This window comes from Myotis lucifugus, unplaced genomic scaffold (assembly GCF_000147115.1).
Source record: "Myotis lucifugus unplaced genomic scaffold, Myoluc2.0 scaffold_30, whole genome shotgun sequence".
Lineage (NCBI taxonomy): Eukaryota > Metazoa > Chordata > Mammalia > Chiroptera > Vespertilionidae > Myotis > Myotis lucifugus.
In genome coordinates, this window is record NW_005871078.1 from 7,731,472 (window position 1) to 7,753,616 (window position 22,145).

The 22,145-nt window shown below is 40.3% G+C and overlaps 1 protein-coding gene across 1 annotated transcript in view; it reads left to right on the forward strand.

Moving 5' to 3' along the window:
• TMTC1 (transmembrane and tetratricopeptide repeat containing 1) overlaps positions 1-22,145 on the forward strand; it is a 227,269-nt gene that overhangs the window by 15,470 nt on the left and 189,654 nt on the right. Inside the window, exons 2-5 of the mRNA XM_023752313.1 lie at positions 4,429-4,606; positions 12,624-12,697; positions 15,124-15,300; positions 19,029-19,232. Coding sequence (XP_023608081.1) covers positions 4,451-4,606; positions 12,624-12,697; positions 15,124-15,300; positions 19,029-19,232 — 611 coding nt within the window. The 5' untranslated portion in view covers positions 4,429-4,450. The remainder of the gene's footprint in view (positions 1-4,428; positions 4,607-12,623; positions 12,698-15,123; positions 15,301-19,028; positions 19,233-22,145) is intronic.

A 22,145-nucleotide genomic window follows, 5' to 3' on the forward strand; every position in this document is an offset into this window, starting at 1 on the left:
ACACAATAACTCTTGAGTTTAGGGCAAACTAACAGCCCTCAGACAATACCATGTGTACAGTTTTAGTGTGATCACACGTATTTTGTTCTCTTTTATGTCTAAATGTGGATCTTTACTCTTGCCCATATTCTGAGTTAGAATTAATGAACAATTTTAGGCATTTAAACTCCTTGTGAATCTCCATCAGTCAGTTTCCCAGGACAGCAGTTCTCCTGCCCAGTTACAGACTGCCTGCGAGCTTAGCCAGCATACACCATAGATTCATTTAAGTCTTTGATAAAAATATTGGACAGACCAGAGATTATATCAGAATCCTGTGACATACACTAGAGGTCTCCATCCATGGAGACATTGATTTATTATTCACCACTCTTCATATGAGCTACAAATCTATCTTACTCCATCTTGTACGCAAGGAGATTCTGAGAGATTTTGTACATGCCTTCGTTAAAATAAAGACACGCTGTGTCTTCCACATCCCCTGTCCTACTAAAATATGAGTTTGATCAGTGAAAGCTCCTTTTCATAATTCCACATGGGCTCCCCAAATCAGAGATTCTGCCCCCTCCCTCCCCCGCGCCCAGTGCTCACAAATAGGATAAGTTCTAAAATTTTGTTTCTCATTTTGTTTCATGGTTACTTGTCTATAGTTTGGAGAGTTCACTCCCTATCTTTTTAGACATTTGAGGAGCTCTACAAACCCTAGATTCTAGGTGATTTCTCAAAGCTGAGATTCACCAATGTTAGGTACCATGTTGAGAGGCTCGTACTTTTACTTTATTAATGCAGTGATTCCCCATTCAGTGATTTATTTTTATATTTTGGAATCTATTTAAATTCACTTAAAATACCAGGCACTCTGTCCTAACCCATTTACAGAAATAACAGCCTATACAGTTGTTACCTGCACATTTTCAGATATGATACATATGGACCACAAAGGTGACTCATGTCTACCATTTTACGTCATTTTTAGAAGGACAAAGGAATATATGTGCCTCATAAAAGTGTGGTGATCTATAATAATAAAAGTGAAATATGCTAATTAGACCAGATATCCTTCCAGACGTCCTTCCAGATGACCTTCCGGATAAAGCCGGGGTTGTGAGGGAAGCCTGGGTCCTGGGTGCCAGAGGGAAGTCCGTGCCAGCAGCCGGGGTAAGGAAGGCCTACTCCTGCATGAATTTTGTGCATTGGGCCTCTAATGTAGTAATAATAACACTATCTTTAATTATGCTTTTGTACTTTTCAAATAGTTGAATAATGGATACATTAGGAAAATATTGCCTGATATTGTCCACTTGTTAAAACCAATGCTGTTATTTGTAATCCCAAATTATTCTCTATAGCATCATATCTGTGGGAATAGTCAAATACATCAGTGATTGGGCTTACTAGATGTCTTGCTTTCTCTTTATTGCCATTTTTATAACTAACAGAGTAAGATGCATTCTTGTACATTGAAAAGAATACTCCCATGTATTCTCCTCTACACACACTCACAATACCTCTGACACCAGATATGTGGGTTTGCTCCAAACAACTGACCAATTCTCTGACACCAGCTGGATGTCCGACATTTCAATTTAATTCTGGCACTGTCTGCCTGGAGTTAGCATCCGACCCCCCAGGTTAACAGCTCAGTCTCATAAGACTGCTCCCACTTCAGATGTCAGTCAATCATAAGTAGTGGATCCCTACGTTACCTACATTTTGTCCAACTTGACTACAAATTGGGAGTTCCCAAGGCCATGCCTCAGGTTCAATAAATAATTCATGATAGTGGCTTGCAGAACTCAGGGAAACACATATGTTTAGTGTTAATTATATAATAGAGGTAAAAAGAGACTGGAGGGTTCTGAGCACAAGTGCTTCTGTCCGCTTCAAGTTGGGGTGCTCAACCCTCTTGTCACTTGGATGGGTTCACCAACCTGGAAGCTCTCTGAACCCCATAGTTTGGGGATTTTTATGGAGGCTTCATCATGTATACATGATTTATTATTAACTCAATCTCCAACCCCTCTTTCAACCTTGGAGGTTGGGGGTGGAGCTGAAATTTCCATTCTTCTAATCAAGGCTTGGTCTTTCTGGGGACAAGCTTCTACCTTGAAGCCAGCCCACCAAAAGTCACTTCATTAGGACAAAAGACACCTCTATCACCCAAGGAATTCCAAGGGACTTAGGAATCAGGGCAAAGGCCAAATATTACAACAAAATATGCTCCTAGTGCTCTTGTCACTTGGGAAGTTACAAGGGATTTTGGAGTTCTGTGCTAGGAACCAGGGACAGAGACCAAATATTAGAACAATAGATGCTCCTAGCACCTTCATTGTTTAGGAAATGATGAAGGTTTTATAGAATCTCTGACCAGGAGTCAGGATGAAGACTAAAATATGTATTTCTTACCATATCACATATATGTATGTTTATTTAAATACCTTTGTGGTTATTTCCTTATGGGAAGTTTTTAGAAGTGGAATTTTTGGTCCACAGGTATGTATTTTTTAAAGCCTTTGATACATAGTGACAGCCTCAAGACTTTCCAATTTGGACATCCCCTAACCGGATTTGAGATTGCCTATTTCTCTTAAAATCCCAGGTCTGATTGAATTTTAAATTAATGGCTTAGTTAGTTGATTTGTCAAGCTCAGCCTGATGATGCGGAAAACAGTGTAAAATCAACCTCAGGGGATGGGCCCTTAGGGAATTGCACCTGAGTAGTTCGAGGATGGGGACTTGCCTTGCCCTTCTCACAGCTTCACCATCCCCAGCTTTCTGATTTCCAGTAGCTCTCACCGTATGTGGGATCTCTCACACTGGAATGGGACACTGTTCTCCCTTTAGTTGGATCTGCCAGTCCCCTAGTTCCTTGTGGTTCCTCCTTCTCTTGGGTGAGTTATTTCACACCAGGCTCTCGTCTTGAGGATGCTTAGGTGTGCACAGACTCATGGGTCTGCCAACACAGCTGGCTTCAGAGCCCTGAAGTTGGATCCCACACAGTAATTCATTTTTCTAAGCTTAGTTAGGACCATGATGACTTCAATGGGAATGAAAGTGGAGGCAATTAGTAACTATGACATTTAGATTCATGTGTCCAAATAAATCTTGAGATGTTTAAAATTCTGTAGGTTAAAGCTGTGCATGAATCAAAGTCAGATACTGAGAATATGTATATGTCATCACTAAAGTTGACTTTTACATTCTCGATTGTTTTGGCAAAGAGGAGATGTTTCTATAAGAAGCAGATAAAAGACATGAGAATAAAGATGTGGGATTATTATTTTGGATAAGTTGGCTGGAGTTTAGACAATTATGGGTAATACCACTTAGGGTGTATAGGTTCCCCCAAACAACCATACCCCATGTGACAGAACTTTTTCTATAACCCCATAAACTCAATTGGGAACATAATGTCCTATTATTAAATTTAAGGCAACCTTTTGAAGTCTCTCTGTCCTGCATTTCTATCTCAGGAAAGTATTTTTTAAGATGTTGAACAATACATTTCCTTTTTCTTTGTGGTTCTCTTTTTAGTTTTTTTTCGTAATGATCTTAGCATTCAGAGATCTGTGGGAATTTATGTTAGGAAACATTTAATACAAATTCTGAAATGCTATGCTTTTGCTCATCCTTTTAAACTCAACTGAAGATGGTACCAGGATGTAGGTGCCCTGAAGCTTGCTTGTGGGCTGGTAATTAACAATGATTTCTGGTGCATAATCTGGAAATTTCCTGGTGGCACCATGGGTGAGAGAATACCTTTATGCCTTTTTTGTCCCAACAGTGACCACAGTCACAGTCCTGTGGTTTCTTTCTCATCTCCATCGGCTGTGGCTCTGACCCACAGCCCTGTGGACTTGCCTTTGAACACTTACTCGCCCTGGTAGAATCAGCAGTGAAGCAAGAGTGTTGTTGGGGTGTTTGCATTAGCCATGAAGAGAGGGAAAGGTTCAGCACCTATCTGTCTACCTTCTCAGTGAGACCACATAGTTTTCTGAAATAATATTGTATTGCATTTGCAGTGATTTCTGCAGAGAGGAAAAATCCGAGATAGGAAAAAGTGATACTCATATGTAGAGTAGCCTGGTGTTGGGAGTCATCCTATATAATAAAAAGCTAATATGCAAATTGTCCCCTTGACCGGAAGTTTGACCCGGAGTTCAACTGAGAGGTCAACTAGGGGGCCAGGCTGGCCGGCCAACTGCCCATGGCCTCCCCCCCCCCGGAATCCCCCCTGGGCCGGCCCGATTGGCCCCAATTGGGGTGGGTGGCTGGACCCCACCAGTGCATGAATTCGTGTACCAGGCCTCTAGTTTAAAAATAATCACTTGAACAGCTTACTTTTTTAAATGATGGATTCCCTCTGATTTCCTGTGCTTATGTTCTGTTGCTAGCTAATCATTTTTGTTTTTGTCTTCTTTGTTCCAGGCTAAACATATTTTTGACTGGCATGAACCCATTTTACTTTCATGCAGTGAATGTAATTTTGCATTGCCTGGTGACTCTTGTGCTGATGTACACCTGTGATAAAACTGTCTTCAAGAATCGTGGACTCGCTTTTGTTACGGCATTGCTCTTTGCTGTGCATCCTATTCACACAGAGGCGGTGAGTGTAATTGGAACCCAATGAAATAAGAACCAAAAAACCCACTAAACTGATCTTTTTTTTTCCGTTTCAAAACCCTGTTAATTTAAAGCTCTACTAAAGTGTTTATATATAAATCATACTGCTTGGCAACTTCTCTTTTTGAATGTTCAAATGGTCTTTATTGTACCTCCAGGATTTAATTGCTTTTCTGAATAACCACTGTTATTATTACAGGTAGTAATAAATGGCCACCGTTCTTTATTTGCAGGAAATGTAAGTCCTAATGCGTTTTTAACAACAAGGGGAATTCTGAGATACTTATCATGCTGGCTCATTGTTCCCACTCTGCATTTATATTTTACCTTTTCTCACTCTGCTTTATATTTAAAATATTTACAATGCAGAACTGTAAGTGCTGGGAGGAGGGCTATAAAAAGTTAAATTGACATTCAAGTTAGAAAGACAGAGTTAGGAAACTAAAACATCGTTTTTCAAATTATCTAATATGAAGTGTTGTTATTTTGTGAAAGATGAGTATCCTTCCTTATATAATAAAACCCTAATATGCAAATCGACTGCACAGCAGAATGACTGGTTGCTATGACATGTACTGACCACCAGGGTGCAGATGCTTAACACAGGAGCTGCCCCCTGGTGGTCAGTGCACTCCCACAGGGGAAGTGCCACTCAGCCAGAAGCTCTGAGCTGGGTTCATGGCTGGTGAGTGCAGTGGCGGTGGCGGGAATCTCTTCCGCCTCCACGTGCTAAGGACCCCTGGGGGGATGTCTGCCTAAGCAGCAGGCGGACATCCCCCCAGGGGTCCCGGACTGTGAGAGGGCACAGGCCAGGCTGAGGGACTCCCTTCCCCCAGTGCACGAATGTCGTGCACCAGGCCTCTAGTTTACTTATAAAGTTAGATAGTTTAGATCTCTGGTCCCCTTTAAAATGTGACTTAGCCCTGGCCAGGCAGCTCAGTTGGTTGGAGCATTGACCATACACCAGAAGGTTGAGGGTTCTATTTCCTGTTAGGGTATATACCTAGGTTGAGGGTAGGGAACCTGTTATCCTCCCATATTTGTCCTTGTCACTCAACAGAGTGCCTGCATCAAGCCCAGTACTCATGAATTATTTGTTGATTATGTAATTAATAAAACAAATTTTTAACCATGGCAACATGTTTAAATGTAATCTCAACATGTTTAAATTGAACCTCCTCCCCCCAAAATTTAAATTTTCAGTCCTTCCTGAGAAAATTTATGGTCTTGTTTTTGCTTTTGTTTAACAAAGGAGAGCTATATGTCCTACTAACCCCCTCTCCCACCCACTACATTCTATTTTTCTTTTTAAAAATAATGTATTACTATGTCTTCTAAAAAGCACATCTCTTTTGTCTAGTTCTCTGTCCTCCTCCTTAGGAACCTGAACTATTATCTATAATTAAATAATAGTCTCTTGATTTTACTTCCTAGTATAGATTGTTATGTAGACCAAATTTCTCTGCCTCCTTTATCTCCTTGTGAATGCAGATAGTTTTTCTAACACTTTTTCCTAAATAAATGTCTAACTCTTAGACTCTTTCCCCCTTATAATTGTGTTACCATGGATTTTTTTTCCCGATTACAACAAAAGCCTGTTAAAACCCTTTCTTAAAGGTCAATTTGCTAACAGGATTTTTCTATTTTTTATTTAGAATTCAACCTAACTTTATCAGCTCATGATCACACTGCCAAAGGCTACCTAAGTTTTATGTTCTCCTACTCTGCAAGAATAGAATTAGGACTGTTATCATCCTACGCATTGTTCTTTCCTGAAGAAAATTTCTCCCTAACATTCTAAACACAGATTTTCAACTGTATTTTAAAAATTATGTCAGAAACATAATATGGTCTATAATTTAAAAAATTGGCTTTGAGGACTGGCTGGCATTGCTTAATGGTTAGAGCATCAGCCCATATACCAGAGGGTCATGGGTTTGATTCCCAGTCAAGGACAGTAACAGGGCTTGCAGGTTTGATCCCTGCCCGCAGTTGGGGTGCGTGTGGGAGGCAACCAATCGATTTGTTTCTCTCACATTGATATTTCTGTCTCTCTCTATGTCTTCCTCTTTCTCCCTTTCCCCTTCCCTTCCATTTTCTCTAAAAATCAAAGGAAAAATTATCCTCACTAGAAAAGCTAAAGCACATACCCATAAATACATAGAAAACCCAGCAATATCCTAATATATAAAAAGCCAGGGGCCATCACGACGGGAACAATCAGATGGATGACCAAACAGCAGGCTGCATGGGGTGACCAGGCCGGCAAGGGGTTAGTGAGGGATGACCAAACCACTGAACAGCAGGCTTCATGGGGTGACCAGGCTGGTGTGGGGGGGGCAGTTGGGGGCGATCAGGCCTGCAGGGGAGGGCAGTTGGGAGCGACCAGACCAGCAGGGGAGGGCCGTTGGGGGTGACCAGGCTGAGAGGGGAGGGCAGTTGGGGGCATTAGGCAGGCAGGCAGGTGAGTGGTTAGGAGCCAGTGGTCCTGGATTGCAAGAGGGATATCCAACTGCCGGTTTAGGCCCGATCCCTGGCCTAAACCAGCAGTCAGACATCCCCCAAGTGTTCCCGGATTGGAGAGAGTGCAGGCCGGGCTGAGGGACACCCCCCCTCCATGCACAAATTTTGTGCACCAGGCCTTTAGTGTTATACTAAAACAAGAATCCCAGCAGAGGGAAAAATTATTTCCAATTTAAGTAGACAGGGACGAGTTCACTTATTTACTCAATTTTTCAACAAATATTTGAGAGAATGTAATGTAGTCCTCATGAAGGGAAATAACAATGAATAAGATAAACGCAGACCTTTCTTCATTTAAGGTCTTGTGATTCCTGGAAGGGTTTCTTGATGCTATATTTCTTGGGAAATTATGAGAAAAATCAGTAATTGGGAAAATGGGGAAAATCAGTAATCCTCTTATGAGAATTAAAATTTACTCATGATGGAGACAAGACATTGCTGGTTTGAAGGAATGCACTTTAGTAAAAAGTATGAGCAGGAAATGCTGACATCTGGAGTTGAATGTTAATGTCAATGTTTCTAGAACTTGCACAAGATAACAGAGGAGAGAATTGTCATGATCAAATCAGTCAGTCCAGCCTTTAGCTGTTGCCAGGTATTAAATGTGTGTTCCTGGCTCTGTCTGACGCTAATGGAACTCATCCTTGCAGGTAAAATGATGAATAACTTGATACAAATCCTATGAGTGGTATTCCAAGAAGTAATAGGTTTTGGGAGCAAATTAAATCCATAATTGGCAATTTCCACATTCTCTTAAGCTTGCCCAGAGATCTGAATGTTACATTATTTAAATTCTACCCAATTCACTGATGTTTTTCCACTCTTTGAATATTTAAAGGATACAGGTCTCAGGTTATAACTACCCCCTTGGAGATGGAAACCTGCAACATCAGGCAGAAATACATGCTGTCCATCTGCATGTATTATTGAGCAAGTCTTTTTTCACTTCCAGTACCCTCCAGTTCAGCTGACTTTGTCACGGAATCAAGCCCAGGGGGCTCCAACTTAACATTCCATCTCTGCTTTCCATTGTCCATGTCTGCCTCCTTTTCATTTACTCCATGCTCTCATTCCCTTATGCCTTGCCTTCCAGAAACCCTCCCGGGTGTGCTCAGGCCTCTCTTTCCTCGACCTGGAATGCTTCTGCGTCCCCTCTCTGGCCCAGGATTCACATTCTCCCATCCTGAGCTCCCTGAAGTCTTCCTCAGCTGTCCTGTGTCTTAGTGTATAAAGCCAGCCTTTCCATGAAGCCCTCCCAGATCCTACAGTCAAAATTAATCCCTTTAGTCTTCCCATGGCAATGATTTCTCCTCTTTAGGAGACAAGCAGTTTCCCTGTGGCATATTAATACACTCTTTTTGACTCCTCACCAGATGTTAAACTCCTTGTGGCAGGCTGTATCCCTCCAGCTGGCATAATACCTGGCAAACCGGAGGCACTTGGAAAATGTTTGTTGACTGGAATAAAACAGGCAGTTACTGAACATGATGCTATTGGCTAATTGAATCACAGTGAGTGGCTGGTCTAGGCATATAGTCATTGCTGACAAGCATCTTTATTTTAGACATCTAACCCCTAGCCCCAGAGATCCTAACTGAACACGAATATAGAATAGGTGTTCAGTAAAGGCTTGGTGGATAGAAATTGGCAACAGAGTCTACCAGTATTAACACTAACATTTTAACACTCATGCTGACCAAGGGACACTGCATTTTTTATATCTGGGCACACACAGCTGGCATATTCTGCCGCTGCTGTTTCCCAGCAGCATTAACTGGCTGCAATTCGAGAAGCAGGCGCTTCAGGCGCCTTTAATGCATTAGTTATGCTTGCCTCGCTTATTATTGCCTCATGCCAGCTTGCTACACCCACTATCAGCTTGCAAGTCTTGCTGTTGTCCAAGTTGGCCACATCAGTTGTGCTATGATGGATGTCCCTCTGGGCCCAAATGCCTGGCCTTATCCCAAGACTTTGTTGCTGGCCAGCTGGACTCTCTGTTTAACCCTCAGGAGGCCCTACAGCTGATGCTGAGCTCAGTGCTCATGGAGGCAGAGGTGTATACTGAGCAGATTTGGGCTTCGCAGGTGAACCTTGTGCAATTAATTGTTGCTTTACAGATGGTGAGTTTGAGCTTGGCCTTGACACCAAGGTGACACCACAGTCATACAGTCTTCCTGATTTGGGACTCAAGTTCTTCCTAGATTAATAGATCGATGAACAGTGTGTGGTCCAGGCAGCCACATTAGGTAACTCTGCACTGACAATGAAATTATTTGATCATGTCCAGGTTTCTCTTGGTATCAATTGAACTAGAATTTTTCTCAATATGTGACTTGCCATCAATCTATATGCAGGCATATAATTGAATTACTTTTATTCCTAGTTTAACTAATAGATAGATTATTCAATAAAGTTAAAATATCATAGAGGCAATCCTTAAAGTAGAAAGATGACTTCCATAAGCCACACAGAACATCCTGTCCCGGGGCTAAGCGTTGACCCCTTTCTCTGCCGGGAGCAGGAAGAAAGAAGGGCGCCAATGTTGAGCGGGCACTTTATATGCATCATCTCATTACTTACAGCAGGAACATGAGGTAGGGGTATTGTACTCATTTTCAAGATAAGAAAACCAAATTTCAGAAATTAAAGATAACAAAATTGAGTCTCACTCTTACTCAAATGGCAAAGGTGTCTATGTTCAAGCCTGGGATGGTCTAGCTCCCTGGTGCGGCATTGCCTCTCCTTTATCACTGCAAAGTGTGCTCATTTTATGAGGGGATTTATATGTATATTTCCCAGAAAACTATTTTCTGCCATTAATTATTGACTGAGTCTCAAATACACTGTGGACTTCAGGTCTTGTATGATTTGGGTGATGCTATATTCTGTGCCTGAAATGTTAACCCAGTTCATTTCCCTGGTGAACTCCTCATCTTTAAGGTCCAACTCATCCGTGACCTTGTCTTTGCAGCATTCTTTGAACCATATGCCATTTTTTTTCCTTTACAGTTTTCTTCCTTGGATTTAAAAAAATTAAGAGAAATTCACACACATTTTAAGCTGTGTAATAATACAAAAATTTATAAATAGCCCTCTGTCTCCCACCTCTATTCCATTTCGGCTCCTTTCTGAATAAAAATTTTAAAAAAATAATATAAAACTTAAAACAAATATAATGAACATATATTCTTTGTCCAGAATCACCAATTTTTTTAATATTGCCACATTTGTTTTACCATTCTTTTTATCTTTCTCCCTCAATATATAAAATTATTGTTTTCTGAAGCATTTGAAAGCAGGTTGCATTTCATGCCCCTTTACATCTTAATTTAGATGTATATTCTAAACTAAGGCCATTAGTCATCATTTCACTTTAGTCTCCTTAAGTTTGGAACAGTTACTAGTCATCATATCTTTCTGTAATATAATATATAGCTTTAAATGTAATTTAAAACTTATGTTAGAATGTATATAACAAAATGTTATTAATATTATCTTTATAACTTTGAAATCCATAATGTTATATAACATATGCTACATTACACACTTAAAATATAAATATGTAATTCATACTACATATTATATGTTTTTAGTATTTAATGCAATATTTAAATGCAGTGTATTAAAATTGTATAATATATAAATAATAATATCAATATATTCTATGTAAATACATAATATAGAAATACATAAAAATAAAATACATAAAATGTAAATACATAATATATATTATGTAAGTACAACATATGCCTATAATATATAATATATTGTGTGAAATATCATATTATGATAGATTATAGTGAGTTGTGATATAATTATTAAATCAAGATATAATATAAATGAGAAGATATATTTAATATTATAAAATTATAATATAGAATTATTATATTTTAGACTTTATTAATTTAAGTATATGTTAATTTATGTATTTTATTAGAATATTCTTATCTTGGGTTTGTCCTATGACTTTTCATGATTATATTCAGGTTATGTGTTCCTGGCTGTCATACTACACAAGGGATGTGTCCTTCAGGGTACCACATGCTTAGGTGTGCCATGTCCATTTGCCCTTTATTGATGAAGTTAAATTCTATTCCCTAGTCAAGGTGTAGTGCAATGTAGCACATTTTCTCCATACTAGAATTATTCTTTTTATTTATTCAGCTAATACGTAATTGGTGAGGAAATGGTTTGAAGCCCTGCAAATATCGTTTGCCTCATTAAACTTTCATACCTTAGATTTAGCATGCATTGATAGTTTGTGATGTTTCTTGAGCGAGTCAATCTTTACTCATATGGAGAAGCAAAATGGCTATTTTCCAACTGCACTACTCCCTCTATATTCATTAACTGGATTTTTAATGTAAGGAAGAGCTCTCCATCCTTTTTCTTTCACTTGCTTACTGTATATATGTAGGTACTTACACATGCATTGGTCCATCTAGCCATCCATCCATCCATATCTTTATTATCATTATGCATTCATGAATGTCTTTTCAATGATTTATAATTTTTAAAGTCTTTATTTTGATGTTCAAATTGTCTCATATTTGGTCAGTGGCTTGTCACTGGTTTCTGTGTCCTTTTGACACATGACCCTGTCGTTTTTGTGCACTTTCTTACTTTCTAACATGAGAAGATGATCCATCCAAGCTTCTCTTGCGGCTCCCCAGCCTCAGCCCTGCAGCCCATGCTCTCCTTAGTGCCGGGATGGCCCTTTGCCCCTGAGGTGTTTGCTTTTAGGCTCTTTCAGTGACAGAGCTAAGAAATACACACATGTACATTTACTCACATATAGCAATGATGTGTTCAGACTCATTCCCATTATTCCCATTCTTGTTAGAATTATTGATTCCTCAACTTATTTTTACTAGTGCTGTGTAAATGTCTTCTGCTCCACTAGCATTCCAGGCCCAAAGACTAGCACACTGTCTGGCACTCAGTCATTGCTCAAAAAAAGTTTTTTGAAAAGCCCTGGCTGATGTGGCCCAGTTGGTTGAGTGTCTTCCCATGTACCAAAACGTCTCTGGTTTGATTCCCAGTCAGGGCACATGCCCGGCTTGTGGGCTTGATCCCTAGTAGGGGGCATGCGGGAGACAGCTGATCTATGTTTCTTTCAACTGTTTCTCTCTCTCTCTCTCCCTCTCTCTCTAAAAAAATCAATAAAAAACATATTTAAAAAGATATTTTGAATAAAACAACAAATCAAGAAACTTTGATGCTGTGAATTAACCTTCTATGGGAGAAAGGTTAAAAACGAAGAGAAGCATGGAAATCTTGCCCCTTCTTCTTTTCTCCTTCTATAAATGTATCATTAAATATATATATGATAACCAGAGATGGTTAGACTTTGAATAACAACATGTTTCCCATTTTATTACACTTTTCAGTCATCTAAATCCAAACACATTTTTGTAATACTTTACTGAAAGTAATTTTCTGAAGTTTTAATTTTTAATTTTTTTCCAACATCCTAGGTAGCTGGAATTGTTGGCAGAGCTGACGTATTAGCGTGCCTGCTGTTTCTGTTGGCCTTTCTCTCCTACAACAGGTATGAATAGCTAAGGGTGTCCTTCTCTGTGATTACAGTCATGCTCTCCTTTGGGAATTTCTGGTGTGTGTGTGTGTTCTCAGCATCTGCCTGAGAGGGGAAGGAGGCTTCTTGGTGTTGAAATGCTCAGAGAGCTCCCCCGAGACCTGGCATAGGACATCCTCTCCTTTCCAAGTGCCAGGTGTTCTCTCTTCCAGCCACATTCTGAACCCTGTCATAGCCTTTGTAGCAACTGCCCTCCCAGGACTAGGAAGACAAGCTCTTGCTTCTTGTTTCCTTTTACTTACAGTTTCTGACTGAGAATGGAATTTGGAATCATAGCTCTGAGCAAAAATAAATGGGGTGTAGTCCTTTCTCTTATTTGGCTATGATTTGTTCAATTTTTCCTTTTCATTTTGGGTAATCTTCCCCCCACCCCCACCCCTGCTTATCCTCATTAAAGTAGCTCAGAGCTTAAAACCACTCTGAATTGAAAGTCATGGTTCTCAACTGTGGTTTTCCAATTTACATATCCTTTCAAAATATACAGAAGCTACTTGCTTTTGGGAGATTAAAAAGCAATAAAATAATTTTCCATTATAGTGCCTGTTTCCCCCCAGTGTGATCAGGTTCTCACCTGTGTTATGAAATATCCCCAAAGGGAAAGGAGCAGATTGAAAAGAGAATGTAAATAAGGGCAGATGACTCAGAGGATGGCCCAGAAAAAAGGGGTCAGTGAACCATGTTGCCCTCCTTCGTGGAGGATGGCCTGGCCTGGCTAAGGATTTGCGAACCTTGATCTTTGGATCATTTCATCGATCTATACCCTCACAAAGCCCAGGGACTCTAGCAAACACTGTTCTAAACCAGTGGTTCTCAGTATGCGGCAAATTTGCCCCTACATCCCCAGGGGACATTTGACAATGTCTGGAGACTTTTTGCTTGTCTCAACTTGCTAGACTGAGGATCCTACAATGTACAGGGGCAGCCTTTACAGTAAAGAATCATCTTCCTCAAAACTCCAATAGCACTGAAATTGAGAAACCCTGTTGTAAACCAATTTAGACTTTGGATCCGGAATGGAATGAATTGAGTCTTAGGAAGTTCTGGTAAAGAGCAGAGCCTTTAGTATAGTACCAGTCTTCTAGTCCTGGCTTTGTGACCTCCCATTGCATTGCTAGTCATGCATAAAGATGTGAAAATCTTAAAACTATAAATCCAAGTGCAACAATTGTTTCCTGTTTACTCTGGTGTCAGAACAAGATTAATAATTGCTTTTAGTTTAGTTTCAACTTGTTCTTTTGAGCTTTCTCTGTGTGTTTAGAAACACGATTGGGCCTGCAGCGTAGCCATGTTTATGCGATAATGAGCTATAGCATCACAGGTTTCTGTTGTGCGTGCCATTCTCACTTTTAGCAATTTAAGGTATAGCCCAGCATTGAAGAAGAATGCATATCTACTGGCATATACTTTTATGCAACTGCTTTTAGACATAAGAGTAAGGGTAAGACATCACAACTACAGAAACATTGGCCTTTTCTTCAAAGGAGTGGGAGCCGATGGGTGTGGCGCCTGCTGGAGGAACTGCGGCGTTTCTTCGTGTGGGGCTGTTTCCCTTTGTGAGATGAAAAAAAGACTTTACAGCTGGAGGGCTCTTGAAAATCCCTGCTGGAAATTATACCGAGAAAAAAAACACACCTTTATCTAATATGGCCTTATGGGAAATAGATTTAAATATGCAGATGAGGCAGAAGAAAAGAAAAAAAGCTAAATCATCTGTATTTTCATCACAGAGAAATGATGATTATGTTATGTGTGTGTGTGCGTGTGCGTGTCTTGTGTGTGTATATATATCTCCACTGATTTTTTTGTTTTGTGTACAGAAGCATATAAAACACCTTCACTAAAATAATAATGGTGATGAACACTTAATATATATTTAGCCACTTAATGAATTCTCCCTCCAACACCGTGGTCCCATTTCACAGGGAAACAAACTGTGGCAGAGAGGCAAAGTAACCGGCCCCCATGACCCTGTTACTTAACTATAGAGCTATGATTGGAACCCAGGAAACCTGGCTCCGGAGTTCATGCATGTGGTTTAGTAACCTGTGTTATTCACTTAAAATATATTCACCTAACCATCTTTCCATGTAACTGACTATGTCTCTATGGTAGCATTTTAAATGGCTTTTTAGTGTTCATTTATTATATGCCAGGTTTTGTCATAATTTTCACATACCTTAATTTAAGTATCAAAATCGGTACTAGGCATTTACTTTTTTTCATATTTGCAATTTTACATAACTCTATTATTGAAGAAATATTTGCTCACCTACTTATTTAGAATAAAATGAAATTGATGCTAGATCTTAGTGTTAAAAAGTGGTATTTCTTAGCAATCCACATTCTTCTTATATTAGAAGAATCTCAACCTTGTTTTTCAGGAGTGTGGACCAGTGCTGTGTTGGGGAGTGTTTCCCTTCCACGGCCTCTCCTTTCTTCTTGCTGCTCGGTTTGTTTCTGGGGACCTGCGCAATGCTGGTGAAAGAGACGGGCATCACAGTGTTTGGAGTGTGCTTGGTTTATGATCTCTTTTCCCTATCCCACAAGCAAGAGAAATCGTAAGTCCATTTGAATGTTTTGATGTTAAGCAGTGCGTGGATACATGGAACAGACTGGTCGATGCCCAAGGGGAGAAGGGTAGGGGGTGACTGGATAAAGACGGGGAAGGGATTAGCTAAAGAACATATATGTCTATGCCATGGACATGGACAATAGGTGGTGAAGGCCAAGGGGGAGGGGGAGGCGGGCCAAGGGAGGGAAAAAAGGGACACCTGCAATAATTTAAAAATTATTAATTTTTAAATTACTAATTACAAATTTTTAATAAAAAAGTTATCAATTAAAAAAAGAAATAAAGATTCCAGAGCCAAGTCACAAGAAAGTACTTAAATCAGTAATTTTAAAACTTCATTAAAGATATAAAAATATTTTTGTTAAACGTAACTTCACCTTAGACCATAATATAACAAGTGAGCCTTGTTTTATTAAGATAAATGTTCCAACTCTTCACACTTTTATAAAAAATCAGTGGGAACTATAAAATTTTTGTGAGCCCCAAATTAGGAATTGAGAAGTATCTATACTGCTTATAAGTTTATATTAGCAATATTTTCTGGTTGTAAACCACTGAGAAATCTTGATTCACACAGAGAAGTGGTCACAAGTGGAAACAGTTTGTTAACAGTTTGCCTTGAACCTGTGCATCCAAATTAGTGTTATCCATCAAAGGGCACTGCTGGGTTGGAGTCTGCTCTGGAGTTGAGTTGTTACCTAAGAGTTTTGTTTTGAAGTTTCACAAATGGCTAATCTAAACCACGCAGGAATACTCACACGTCATATGCAAGTCAAAGTACACGTTTTATTTAGTAGCCCGTTTTTATTTTACAAACTTAAGGCATATTCATTTTATCCTGTGTACTGTAGCCAATAAAAATGACTACGGCATATTAATAGTTCTGACACATACCATAATTTTCTTCCTCTATTAATTCCATAATTACTAACAATTTGACATGCAGACCCCATTTTTCAGTAATTATAAGGTTCTTATTTTTGAACTTTAAAAAATGTGGTTGATTTATTTTCCTGCCTTGTCCAGTGAAGAATTTTATCTTTGAAAAAAATCCTGCCTTTTTATTCTATTTCCTACTTCTTTATACTTTTTGACATAAAGATAAGAGCAGGGTTGTTGAGTGGCAACAAGCTGAGATTAACCATCACATTCTGATCACCTTCCTGCCTATCTGTACTTAGACATCATTTAAGTGGAGTTTAGTGCTCTGTTGACTCCCTGTGAATCTCCGAGGAAGGAAACCCCATTATCATTTTGACCCGAGCTCCTGCCAAGAAAGCCACGAGCCAGAGGCCCTCCCCTTGGCTTATGTGAGAGCGTCTTTCCTCTATATCTCTATATCCTCCTAACCGATGGAAGCAATTGCATTGCTCGCCTTTTGTTCTTTTTTTTTTTTTTTAGAAAACAACCTGTTGACCTCTCTTGCTTCCCACTTTCTTCACTTACTTTCTTGCATTCCTTTTGTCTCCTCCTCCTAGCTTCTTTCTGCTTTGCCTCACTGACAGCAGCAGGGTGTGACAACTGACTGCAGACCCTCCCCTTTGGTCTTGTCCAGCTATTTGAACCTCATCACTGAAGTCCTGTCTCTGTCTCCTCTGGCCTCGGGACTCTGCAGCCCAGCGTTGCCTATATTTTCTTCTTTATCCAGTTACTGTGGAGCCAGGCTTTTTTCAAAGGGGATAATTGTCTCTTTTATCCTTTTAATAATCTTTCCTGACCTCCATGGTAAACCGCTAGAAGGTCTATGGAAGGAATAATATGCCGATATATAACTTAGATGTTGCACAGCTCATCATCTGTGATTTTTAAAAAAAGTAACTTTGAACTCTCAAAACCAGCAGCTCTGCATAAGTGGAGACATTCATTTATTCCCTCCACCCATTCAACATATACTCATTCTGTATCTGGCCAAGAATAAGAGATAAGATTCCTTCCCTCAGAGCGCATGTCCAGTATTGGGGGAGACAGACATTACATGAGTAATTACTGAGTAACTGCAGCTGTGAGCGTGGTGAGAAGGAACCAGAGCACATGACAGGGAGACCTGGCCCATGATGGTTAATGCCTCCCAAGTTCTGGCCATGTGCCAGGCATTGTGTGTGCCAGGCCACTTACAGGCATGAAGTCACACGGTGCTCACAACCGCTGCCCTCATTTTGCAGAGGAGAAAACAGAGGCACAGAAAGTAACCTCTGTAGAGTCACCTATCCCTGAGTGGAGCCAGAATTAGGTCCCTTGTCTTTATGGCTCCATGAAGGAATGCGAGGCAGAGACCTGGAGACCTCCCAGAGCACCTCTGCTCAGGAATGGGGTGCACACTTGTACCAGGACACCAGCTCCGAGGTTCTGAGTGTATTTCTTGGGGGTCATGACCCCTTTGAGAATTTCACAAAACTGTGTCCCCTTCCCCCAGAATAATGTACACAGTTTTGCACAAAACTCTTAGGGATCTACACCTGTTTATTTGCTACTTTAAAATAAATATCTTGGCACTAGGTTGTTTTTGAGGTCTTTCCTTGTATGATTCAGGCAGCAGGAAAGAAACAGAAACAGAAACAAAGGTTGGAAGCACTTTCCTACACGAAGAGCAATTTATTCCTAAATTTTAAGGGAACCGCACCAATGGAGTGGGATTTCTTTTATTTGACATCACCTATAGGAAAAAATATTTTTAGTGAAAAATGAGCCCCTAAGAGTTAAATTTCTGTTTTTATTTTTTTAAATTTAGGATAAAATTTCCAACATACAAACAATAACATTCCCTGACCCCAGTCCCTAACACCTCTCTCTAGAAGTAACCACAATAGTGAGTTTGGCACTTTTCATTTCTATGATTATTTCTATGCCATTATTTCCTATGTATATACCAGTGAATACCAAACAGTATTACTTAACATATTTTCAAACTTTATATAAGTCACTTGCTTTTCTTTTCATTTACCATTAGGCTTTAAGATACATCATTGCTGATACAAGTAGCTATAGTTCATTCACCTTAACTGTTGTATGGTATTTAATCATCCCAATTTATTTATCCAGTTTTCTGGATTTGGAATTTAGGTTATTTTCACAACGTTTGCTATTCTAAACTATGCTGCAGTGGATTTTCTTGTGCAAATACCATAGGAATGGGGTTGCTGGGACCACAGACCGGTGCCTGTTCACTGTGTCACATGCTGAGATAAGTCCTTGAAATGACTGTAGCAGTGTCTCGGGATCCCTTTGCTCACCATCACTTGGTAGAATCAGACTTTTTCAGACTTGTCCATCCAATTGTCATGAGTTATGTCTCTGAGGATTCATGAAAGAAAAATTTAATCACAGTACTTTGGATGGATCAGCTATGAATGGGATTTTCCAAGTTCATAATTATGCAAATCCTGAATACCACTTCCATTAAATATTATGAGAAAAATATATTTGGAGAATCAGGGGTGAAGAAGAGTGTGTGTGTGTGTGTGTGTGTGTGTGTGTGTGTCCATATATGAAGGACTGAGTCCTAGTTTTCTATATTAGGAAGTCAATAAAATAATTTCTAAAATCAAAAAAAGAAATAATATTATACTTATGTTAATTTTAAAATACTGTAGTCCATACCAGAAACAAAAGAGCTAAAACACTTGAGAATAGTTGCTTCTAGGAGCAGGACTTTGCGGGGGGACAGGGACTGCTATTTCTTGTTGCAAGCCTTGTCGTTCTGTTTGACTTTTTTAGGAGCAATGGGGTCATCCCTCAGCGCAGCCCCCAGCAGCCGGGGAGCCCCCAGCCCTCACTGCCAGCGCACCCCCTCCGGCAGAATGGGAAGCAGCAGCGGTTCCCTCACAAAGGAGCCTGGAGTGGCTGCCACTCCCCATTGCCACCAGAACCCAAGAGCAGTGGATTCCCGGTGTCTCCTCGAGCTGTGTGGTCCATGATGAGGTACTGTGCTGGGCTCCTGGACTGTGTGCGTCTTCACCATCCAGCATCACCTGTGTGGGCTGATAGGAGAATGGAAGCCTTGAGTCGGGTTTTGTGACCTCCCCCTCTCTCCTTGTTTCTCTGCCTTTTTCGTTCCTTCCCTTCCTCCCTGTATTAGATCAGATAAGAAAGGAGTAGCTGGAAAAAGCCCTGCTCTCTGCTGTTATTTAGAAGCAGGGGGTGAGGTGTGGGTCTGTGAACACTCAATTAAGGAGAGCAAACGTTTTCTTGTTTTCCTGGGGGAAGAACCTTGTGTGACTGGCTTAGAAAGATAAATATCACATGATCTCACTCATTTATGGAATATAATGAACAACATAAACTGATGAACAAAAACAGATCCAGAGACAGAGAAGCATTGATCAGACCGTCAAACCTCAGAGGGAAGGTAGGGGAGGGTGGGGGTAAGGGGGAGAGATCAACCGAAGGACTTATATGCAAGCATATAGGCCTAACCAATGGACACAGACAACAGGGGGGTGAGGGCATGAGTGGCGGGGGGAAGGGGGGTAATGTGGGGATAAGTACACATATGTAATAACTTAATCAATAAAAAATTAAAAAAGAAAGAACCTTGTGTGGAGACCCCAGCCCTTGGTTTTCTGGGGGAGGAGAGCATTCTACCTTCCACTTGCTGTCTCACCTTGCTCTTGTGTGTGGTAGGAATTTATTACAGCATAAGTATGGGAGGAAGCCCAGGGGACTCTGCCTCTCAGAAATGTTTGTGGGGATGCAGGAAAATCTTTACAGCATGGGACTTCCTTTTCAAAAATAATTTCACCTAGCCATAACACTTAACATCCATTTATCAGAACAGGTGCTCACTAAATTAGGTTGCCTCTAATCTTGCTCAAGCCACGAGCAAGCCAGAACTTAATAAATATGGAAATTCAATTCATACTGTTAGTACTTTACTACTTCAGATTGCTGTTCTTATTTTTCTGTTCATTTCTAGAAAAATCCCTCGGTTTCAGGGTCTATGTTTCCCATTATTTCCACCTTTCCCTGCTTCTTATTTTTTTGCCTCTTGCTTTATTCATTCATTTATTAAATATCTGTTTTAAATAAAATACCCACTGAGTGTCTACCACAAGCCAGACACTGTTCTCGTTACCAGGGACATCCTGGTGAGTAAGAAAGACAAGGTCTTTGCTGTTATGTTGCTTCCTTTCTAGTAGAAGACAGGCACTGGATAAACAACAGTGAATGAAGTGATGGAGAGGGACACATTTGCATTGGCTGGTCAGAGCAGGCCTCCTGCAGCCTCCTGAATGAGAGGAGGAGCTAGTCCTGAAAGGATCTGGGCACAGGGTCCCAGACTTGGGGTAATGAACACGTGGGGATTGGAGAGGCCAGGTCAGGAGGTGGGCAGGTCCCAGATGATGAAGGGCCATGTTAGCCAAGGAAACAAGTTTCAATTTTATTCTGAGTGGAATGGAGAGACTTTGGAGGTGATGTTGCTTTTGCTGTTGTTATATTTTGTTTTATCTTAAGTTGATAAGAAATGGTTACATTAAATATTCTGGCTTCCTCTTGGTACATGATGTTGGGGACACGAGTAAAGCACAGAAAAGAGTTAAGTTTTACACAGACAGAGGGAGATGGAGATGGGTGAACAGCTGTGGTGGGTTTGGGATACCTTTTGGATACAGATCCCACAGGACTTGCTGATGTTTGGGGTGGGGGAAAGGAAAGGAAGGAAACACGGATTTGGGGGTGTTGGCTTAAACAGTTGGGTGGACTGTGGTGTCAGTTACTGAGATGGAAAGTCAAGGGGACCTGAGGGTTGGGGGGAGAAATTCCTGAGAAAGAAAGAGAGACAAACATTGAGGAAATCTTGACCTTTATGTAGAGGGCCATGGAGGCAAAGGAGATAAAACATTTGGGGAAGTTGTTTTTAAGGAGGCAAAGGAGGAGAAAACAGAGGAGTAAATAGGGATTTGTAGATTTCCAAGGCAGGACAGAAGTCAGATTGTAATGTGACTGAGTTCCCTGAGGGCAGGGCTATGCTGCGTTTTGCTCACATCTGTATCTCCAATTCATCTCAGTGTCTGGCTAATGGTAGTGGCACAAGTATTTGTTAAACGAATACATTAATGAGAGGCTGGTAAAAAGTGTTGGAATTAAGCATACTTATTCAGAAAATTTGGCAATGAAGGAGTGGGGAAAAAGGATGGTAACTGGAGGGGGGGTAGATTTTTGTTTTCATTTTCATTTTAAATTTGATGGACATGTGTCTGTATTTAGACAACGTGTAGAGAGTAGAGATGAAAGATGCTGGAGCAGAAAGGGATACGATGAAATATGAATACTAGGGTGTGCTGGTAAATGTTTAATAACTGGCTCCCAAAGCAAGGAAATCCTGACTTATAGTGTTTGCCAATTTCCATGTAAATAACTCCTACCAGGGCTTATTTCAAGCTATAAATGTGACGACACTGAAAGTGAGTTGGGGGAGAAGTGCTATAGCTCACCATGATGCAATATTTCCACTGCCTAATAGACAATAGACATAAATAACCTGAAGAGCATAGACAGCAGTAAAGTAAAGATAACTAATCAGGAAGTGATAAGATTTTAGTATGTATCACCTTTGTTTTTGATAAGATTAATTTTAAGTTAATATCATTTAATTTTGAATGATGGCTGTATTTAATAACTGGCTTGCAAAATACCTAAAAATTAAGTAGTCATTTCTTGCACACCACTGTGAGTCAGCTGCCACCCACCGGTGAAGAAGGTCCTTCAGGGGGTGGAAGACAGTTTCATATCTGTTATTCGTCTACTACGTTCCAGGACATGGCCTAGCAGGTCCCATACGTTATCCCATGCAGCCATCACACTAATGCATTTTAGGTAGATATAATCGTCCCC